Here is an 8,929-nt window from a genome sequence, read left to right on the forward strand (position 1 = left end):
TGTGGGGGGGAAGAAGATATAACAACTACAATTTTTTTGAAGTTGTTACAACAAGCAAACGAACAGGACATTCTTGGGTGGGAGGGGGGGAGAGGGAGGAGGGAGGGAGGTTTCGGTGATGGGCCATAATAATCAACCACATTGTATATTGACAAAATAAAAATTTAAAGGAAAAAAAAATAAAATAAAAAAATAAAAATGGGAAATAACCCTAGTGTAGCTTAATTCTTGCCAAGAGTTTCTAAAGGTGATTGATTTTCATCTTACAATTCACATATCTATCAATTCCTTTAGTCTCTGCAGCTCAGAGTGGTCAGTTAAATAGATCCAGGTTGGTTACCACTGACACTCATGTCCCAGGGTCCTGGTTTATGCTGACGCCTTTTAGGGCCTGAGACCTAATTTAGTATGTGTAATTTGACATTTTAAAAAAATTAATATAAACCTCAAGCCCCACAAAAACCTGGATATGCCATTTCCTCTGGAATTTTATTTACCCTGCTAAGCTACAAGTCTCCACTCCATAAAACAGAGATCTACCTTTGAAAATGTGAAGATCTTGTGAGATCTAACTTGTGTAAATGTGGTAAGTGCTAAATAAATGACACCTTCCTCTCCTACCTCTCTTGGGAAAACAAACAAAGAAGATTCTCTGTAGAGACACAGCTTTGAGAAACTGAAGGGGTCAGCATGTGAAGTGTCTGTATATCTGTGGTCCACCAGTTTGGGAAGTAATGGAATTCTGAGTGGTTCATGAAAATTTAAACCACTCTGTGGAATGCTTGCTGTCATCATGTATGAACAGATGCTGTCATCATGGGTGAACAGATTGTTACTTGAACGTGAGCATCTGAGATATGCATCCAGCCATGTTTGGCTTCTATTTTAAAATTCTCATCCTTCTGCAAATCCGGTGAATCTATAACAAGCTAAAGTGATCTCTGTACCTTCCCTCCTAACTGCAGTATGTGCAGAAGTAAGTAGCACAAGGTTGGTAAGAACTCACGTACTCGTCAGGGTCCTTACTCAGCAAGCACCTGGATTTATAACAGCAGTGCCTGTTTTTAAAAATGTGGGATGTGCAGTGTCTGTCTCTCAGGCAAAATTATAGTAATGTGGTATCTAACATAACCTTGAATTGTAATTACTGAACAAAAGGAAACACTGAAACAAGCTAATTTTATTCTCCTGGGTTGCAAGTTTAATTAGCATGAGTCATCTGTTTACAAAAGTAACTGGTAGTGTTGAATGACACTTTGTATATTTTCTTTTAAGTGGGATAAAGCTTATGTGATCAGAAGGAAAATAACCAAACTTTCTTATAAAAAGTCCTCAAAATTAATATAGTATGCCAAGGAGCATTTATCCTATCCATGTTTGCCATTAACAAATATTAGATACCTAAGAAATAACAATTATTCATGATTGAATCTTTAGGTCACAGTTAACAATAACTAAAGTTTATTTAATGCTTACTCTTTCCTAGGCACTTTGTTAACTCAGCATTTCACTTTTATTTCACAACAAACCCATGAGGTATGTTCTGTTATCATCTGCATTTCACACAAGTAGTACAAGCTTAGGTTCAGAGATGTTAAGTATCTTGTAATATTTCACAGCTATTAAGTGATTTGAACCCAAGATATATGGCTCCAGAACCTGCCCCTCCCCCCCCAATTTCCTGGAAAATGCTAGAAGGCCCTTTCCACATGGAAGGCATCTAACCATCCTAGAGAAGAGAGATCAGAGATCAGTTACCAGTATGTTGAATAAATCTTTCACTTTTCTTTCCTTTCACACATAGCTCCACCCTTGTATTCTAACTCTAGGGAAAGATAGGCAAGTCTTGCCCCTTTCAGATTTACAGGTCATTTACATACAGGTGGCATTCCCATCTCTGGGTAAATTTCCAGGAAGAAGGCAAAGACAGGAAGAGCTTCCGGGAGAGCTCTCTGGGGGATGGAGAGGGCACCTGCTGGGCCCAGAGTCCTGTCAAAGGCTGGAGGCCCAGGGAAAGGGTCATTCCTTTGTGTTGACTGAGGACATCATTGTTCTTCAACAAGGCAGTCTCCGTGAAGAAACTGAGGGAAATCAGTGCACAACAGGGAGTTAGAAACGAGTGGAAGGTGAGGCAACAAGAAGGAACACTGTTTTTGTCTGGATGTTTTATATTAAAGGGAAGCCAAGAAAGGGGACTAAAGAGTGAAAGCCTTTTTAATATTTCATCTTTAAAGAACAGTGGAATCTGGGGAATCTTTCTAGGCTAAGGGGAATGATTCAGAAGAGAAAAGAGAGAGAAACGAATGAAGAAATGTAATAGCCTGGTGTCTGGGAAGTAATCTCTGCCATTTTTTCTTCAAGAGGCATTTGTTACTCCGGCTGTATTTCTTTACTTAATAATTTAAATTCTGTACCTGCTGTAACATAGTGTTTGTGGTCAGATGGAGGGTGGATGTATCTTTCACACAGTGGTATTCATGCTCATATTTTAACTTTGCTTTGCTAGAAGAATGAATTGAAGATTGTCATTTATCTTCTGTACAGCTTTCTAGTCTCACTTCTCATTGCTGAAGAATAATAACCCATGGAAACTTAAATATGAATGATGTTAATGATGAGAGGATGTTAGGGAATTGTTTTTTGTTTTTTGTTTTTTTTTTTTTGTCTTTTTCCGTGTTCGGCAACGGATCGCAACCCTCAGTGTCGCCCCCGCATGATGAGAGGATGTTAGGGAATTGTTTTTTGTTTTTTTGGTTTTTTTTTTTGTCTTTTTCCGTGTTCGGCAACGGATCGCAACCCTCAGTGTCGCCCCCGTACCGGACTGGGACCGGCAACGGGATCGCAACCCTCGGCATTGCCCCCGCGCCTCGCTCAGCCAGTGAGCAGGAACCGGTCTGTATGTGGGATCCGAACCCTTGGCGGGAGCGCTGCCGCGCTTCCGCTTCCCAAGCGGCACACTAGCGCAGTGCACCACCGGGCCGGCCCCTAGGGAATTGTTTTGATTTTGTTAGTTGTGATGCTGGTATTATAGTAATGATGGAAAAATATCCTTAATTTTTAGAGGTACGTACTGAATTATTTAAGGGTGAAATATGATTATAAGGGCCGGCCTGGTGGCGCACTGCTATAGTGCGCCGCTTGGGAAGCGTGGCGGCGCTCCCACTGAGGGTTCGGATCCCACATACAGACCGGTTCCCACTCACTGGCTGAGCGGGGCGCAGGAGCAACACCGAGGGTTGCGATCCCGTTGCCAGTCCCGGTCCGGTCCAGGGGCGACACTGAGGGTTGCGATCCGTTGCCAGACACGGAAAAAGACAAAAAGGAAAAAAAAAAAGAAATATGATTATAAAATACTTCAGCAAAAACAAACAGATAAAAGTAGGTGGACATCTGGCAAACTGTTAAACCTGTTAAATCTAGGTAAAGGCTATATATGGGTGTTCGTTACTCTCATTTTCTATATATTTGAAAATTTTTGTAATAAAAAGGAAAACAACATGACAACATAGCAGCCAGTGGCAAAGTTAATTGTACTGTGGAACTCTTAAGTGATATTCTTACCAAAATCCCTCTGCCTCCATCCTTGAAACTTATTTATAGTCTTATGTAATTTCTCTCGGGGTGAAAGTTCACCTTTCCCTGGGTGGTTTTGTTCCAGTGTTAAATGTTTATGGAAGCAACCCAGTGAAAGGTGAGCTTGGGAAGAAATGATCTTGTTTTCACAGTGTGGTGGGACCATCCCAGCTAGTGGCTTCCTATGGGGACTTGATTGCTCGCAGCTGTGGCTGTGATCCCAGGGGCTGACCCAGTTGGTGGTAGTGATTTAAGTGTTAAAGGGTAAAGGGGTGGGAGCGAGGGTGTATGTAAAACTGGGGAAGAAAGGAGCTTTTTTCCCCCATTATTTTCTTCAACAAATAAGAGCTTTATGGGAAATATAAAACGGGGGAATATGAGGATATCCATTGGAAAGTGATTTGGTGTCACACTGTATGGCTTTTCTCGGTTTTTCTGTAAACGCCAGTAAAATAACTTCAATCAAACTTTCAGAATCCCTCAATTGCTATTTTCACATTTCATCCTGTTTACTCTCAGAATTCTTGCAAATTACATACTGAATCTACAAACAGAAAATTTTGGATTAAAAAAAAAGAAAAACTGGCACAAAACAGGGATGGCGTTTGGGGTTCAAAACTCCTAGGCTCCTGTTTTCTATTTCTTTTCTACTGTGTTTAGGTACTCAGTGGAAAGTTGGTACCTGTATTTGAAAGGGCTAACTCCAGTTCAACTATAATTTAACCTATGAGATAATGTGATTAACATCAGGTGGAAAGTTTGAACAAGCTGCCATGACCACACTGTTAACAGAGTGTTTATAGCATGGGAGGGAATGTGCCTGCCTCACTTCATAATATGATTTCCATATGGGATTTGTACCTCTAAGAAGTAGTATGACCTTTTAAAAGGTTCCCTTTTAGGAATTGCTTTGAGCTTTTTCTCTGTGGAAAACAGACTTAATAATGTGTTCCAGAACTGATTGCAGTACTGGTAAGACTTCCTGAAGTCGCTCTGCTCCGATTCTTAGGTTGGAATCACTTGTCTTTATGACTCAGTCTCCAGGGAAGTCGTGTGCTGGCTTTCTGTTAGCCTCTGACCCATCTGGGTAGTTGTCATGTGTACTCTAACAGAAAAACAACCCTTGAGTACCCTGCGAACTTTTCTGACATTTGGGTCAAGAGGATAGATGATTCAGACACGTCATGTTGATTTTTAGTAAGGCATACATTACACAGTACCTCCAGCTTGTTAGAACTAGTTTACAGGCGTCATGGGGTTCATCCCTAAAAGCAAGTCTAGCCAATGAGTGTGAGACAAGCAAAGCAAACACAGAGCTTTTATTTGCTAGAGGTTAAAAATCATGGTGGGTAAATGAAATGCTGTGGACACATAGACCTCTGAAATATCCCATTTCTTCATTCACACCTCCCACATTCCATAATTTTAATGCCCACTGCAGTATGTTTTTCTTTATAGCCCTCCATGCCATTTCCTAGTCCCAACTTTTTTCAATGAATGAAAACAGTCCCCTTGTGTGGGAATCCCAGTCCTCTATGCACCTCAGGCCCTTTCCTCCAGAAGTATGGCTCTGTCATTTTGTTAACTGGCCAGGACTTTTTAGAGGTGTTCCTCATGTGAGTGCAAACTCTGGTCTACCACTGGGCCCTTCTGAGGGCTGCTCTCCACTAGACTAAGAGCACTGTTCTGCAGCAGACGTGGGGGCAGGTGCCAGCCATACCAGGCTGTCTGTCATTGCCCAGAGAGGCCCTGCCCTGCCTCCCTCCCTCCATCATCCACCTGTGAAGTCCTATCTCAAACACCACCTTCCTCAGGAAGCTTTACCTAATCGTTCACACCATATACATACAGTCCTTCCTATTCCTTCCTCTTCAGAATCCCTGTAACCATTAGTGTTTATGTCTGTCATTCTTCCCACTCCTAAAGGTTCCTTGAGGGTAGTCCTGTCTCACGCAGCATGTAACACAGGCTTAAATAGGTTAAGGGCTCAAATAATTTTGACCCAGCTGAAATTGTTTTATCTTTAAAGGACAAAGTTTTTTTTTAATAGGTTTGCAAAGACGCCTGAGAACTGCCTGGAGAAAAAATACGGTCTATTCCTTTGAAGCAGACAGACCCAGCTATAAGCCATTGACAGTAAGAGGTGATCTAACAGAGGCACAAGCAGAATGCCATGGAACTGTTGCATAAGGAGCGATGACTTCTGTCTGGAAATGAGAGCTGAGGGCCTTCCTGTGAACATGGGAGAAAAGGGCATTGCAGACACAGGAGCAGCTGAACAGAGCTTTGGACTGTGGGCAGACAGTGAAGGTACTTAAATGGTTTGTGGGATAGAGGGGAGGGGGTATGTAGGAGATAAAGTTAGAAACCTAGTTTGGATTCCAGACTGAATAATGGGAACTGTAATCTGTGCCCTGGAGAGTCCCTCAGAAAATCTGCATTTTAAAAAGAAGATTATTTGAGAGCAACCCTGGCCTCCAACCCCCACTGCTGCCATTGGGGGTGGAGGATGAGAAGTCGATGAGAAAATGCAGGTGGGAAAACTGGTTAGGAAATTGTTGAAATAGAACTGATGAAAGATAACGAAGACCTGAGGCTGCAGGAGATGTTGATGAGGTAAAACTTGATATTTAGATATGAGGAATCTAAGTATTTTTTTTTTAACTTTTTTGTCCAGTTTTTAAGGGAACAGATTTTCTTTTTCTTTTTTTTTAAATTAATCTCCCAGGCATAGGTAATTGCTTTTGCAAACTTTTTCGTATTTTCTTTGTTGCTAAAACACTCTTTGCCCTTTAAAGTTTGTCAACAAAATAAAATCTTTTGAGTTCTTCCCAACACTAAATAGAGTAAAAAAGTAAAGATTTAGATTTCTTTTTAAAACTCTTTGTGATCTTTTGAGATCCTTAGGGCCTTCTACTAGAAGTTTCCTGTCATCATAGGACCTCTAGAATGGCAAAAATGCTTTTATCCTTTCAGTTCTTGGGCCTGCCAGGTATGTCAGAGATAAGAGTTTCACAGAAGAGTGTATTTGGAGTAAAGGACAGGTGATAGAAAAAAAAATTGTGTACAAAAATCTCAGGCTCTAAAAGATTCATACCATTAAGATTTGATAGTTTTACCTATGTTTGACCATTACTTTTTCCTACATCCAGCAGGAATTCTTAGTATTATTTGTCAAAATCTAGGAAAGTTTAATGAATTGAATGAAATATTCTGGTCATATGTTTTCAAAGATTTGATAGTTTTACCTATGTTTGACCATTACTTTTTCCTACATCCAGCAGGAATTCTTAGTTTTATTTGTCAAAATCTAGGAAAGTTTAATGAATTGAATGAAATATTCTGGTCATATGTTTTCAATACTGTGATAAATAAATTCCTCTCTCTGGGAAGCATGTATGTGTTGTGGGTCGACTTGTTATGATCAAAACATCTGCTAAGGAATTTGTCACAATTTTTAACTCTTTTACTCTCTTATTTAAGAAAAAGAATGATTGTTTTCTTTCTTTAACATAAACCAGTGGTTCTCAACCAAGATGAAAGTTTGTGCCCATTTCCCTATCTCAGGGAAATTTGCCAGTGTCTAGAGACACTTCTGGTTGTCACACTTGGAGGAGCGGGAGCTACTACGATCTGGTGGGTAGACGCCAACAACACTGCTGTACGTCGTACAGTGTACAGGACAGACATCACAGCTGAGCATTACCCAGCCCAAAATGTCAATGGTGCCATGCCAGAAAAACCCAGATTTTTTTTATTATTATCTTTATTATTACTGGTAATCAGTTTTATTTTCTGATACATTATCAAAACTTCTTATTTTTTGGACAGACAGAAGCTACCAGACAAACATTGTCTAGAAAATCTGTGTTGGACTTGATTTCTAAAACATAACCAGACCTTGCCCAGACTGAAGTAAAACAAATGCTCAACAGGTTGTGAATCAGCATTACTTTCTGCACATACTGCGTGAGACTGATAGTAACCATGCATGTCAAGGCAGAAAAATTCAGGGGACAGCGGTAGAGCAATCTCTTTAGTTGCAAAGCTTTGTTTATCTTCCAGAACTATCTTGGCTCTTTTCTTTTTCGTTTTTTTTTTTTTTTTTTAAAGGTGTATCGGCAAATGCCTAGAATAACCAGATTTCATTTTATTTTTGCTTTGCCTCCCCCTGCCAGAATAATCAGATATTAAAAGAATTGAAACAACATTGCAAACCTGGTCTACCTGCTTCAGATTGCAATATACATCCACATGACATATATATATATTAGAATGCCATTGAAATTAAGAATTTAACATGTATCTGTATGAGATCAAGATCTGGGACCCCCCTCCAGCCCCCTGCTCTCCAAAAAGAAGTGTGTCACCCTTTCTCTCCTGTTGCTAATTATTATTCTCCCTTCCCAAATTTTAACAAAAGTATTCTTTGTAAGTTTGGGCAACTGCATAGAGTTCAAATCTAGGAAGAAGAAAATACATTGAAGCAGTGTTACTGTAGGTCTGTGGATATATTCAGATATTAATTGAATAACTGAATCCCTACTTGATGCTGGGCAGTGGGGGCAGAGGGTGGGGGGATGACTGGAGAGGAGGCAGTGGTAGCAGTTAAGACTCACGATAACGAGTACTCAGGACCACCTACCGTGTGGTGGCTGGGCCAGTGTGGTGCACATCACCATGATCTTATTTAATACAGGAAATATAGATGAGGAAACCAAGGCTTTGGGATCTTAGCCAAGGTCCTCCAGTCAACAGGTGGTGTAGTCGGGATTCAAACCCAGAGCTGCCAGTTGCAGAGCTGAGCACTCAACCTGCAACCTGCCACAGTGGCCAGAGCACAAAGCTCTTATGAACCTTCTGGATTTGGACTGTATCCTGTAAGCAGTACTCACTGCCATGATATTATGTTTGTGTTTTAGAGATAACCCTTTAGCAGCAGATGGGAATGGCCCTTTGCAACTAGCAGATTGCATAAGCAAAGAGGAAACAGCAAAGAATACTTTCCATTGTTCCTTGAGTCTGCAGAGACTACGGAGAGACTGGTCCAGAGTCTCCCACAGGCAGGCTATATGAATCGTGAAAAGGGATGATACGATCTCAGGGATGAGAAAACATTTTGATTGAGGCTATCACTATTCTGTTTTTCCATCTTTCCTTTACCTTTAACCCTCTTGTCAGCCCATATACATAGACAGTGTTTTCATACATACAGTATACATAGTTAGAGCTCTTCTAGCAGGAAAAGTTCACAAATGCCAGGGCTTTTTCCCCTCCTCCCTCCCATTGGAGTGCCATGCGGAAAGGTCTTCTGTGTGTTCCATAGGTGTAAATGAGTTTGGGGAAGAGCAGCACT

General features: G+C 40.8%; 1 protein-coding gene across 2 annotated transcripts in view; it reads left to right on the forward strand.

The window, feature by feature from the left end:
- Nucleotides 1-5,669: 5,669 nt before the first annotated feature.
- GAREM (GRB2 associated, regulator of MAPK1) overlaps nucleotides 5,670-8,929 on the forward strand; it is a 122,714-nt gene continuing 119,454 nt past the window's right edge. For both annotated transcript variants that reach the window (XM_008585326.1, XM_008585327.1), the window contains exon 1: nucleotides 5,670-5,883. In XM_008585326.1, the coding sequence (XP_008583548.1) occupies nucleotides 5,742-5,883 (142 nt within the window). In that variant the 5' untranslated portion in view covers nucleotides 5,670-5,741. The remainder of the gene's footprint in view (nucleotides 5,884-8,929) is intronic.

Source organism: Galeopterus variegatus, unplaced genomic scaffold, assembly GCF_000696425.1.
Source record: "Galeopterus variegatus unplaced genomic scaffold, G_variegatus-3.0.2 Scaffold3520, whole genome shotgun sequence".
In the NCBI taxonomy this organism is placed as follows: Eukaryota; Metazoa; Chordata; class Mammalia; order Dermoptera; family Cynocephalidae; genus Galeopterus; species Galeopterus variegatus.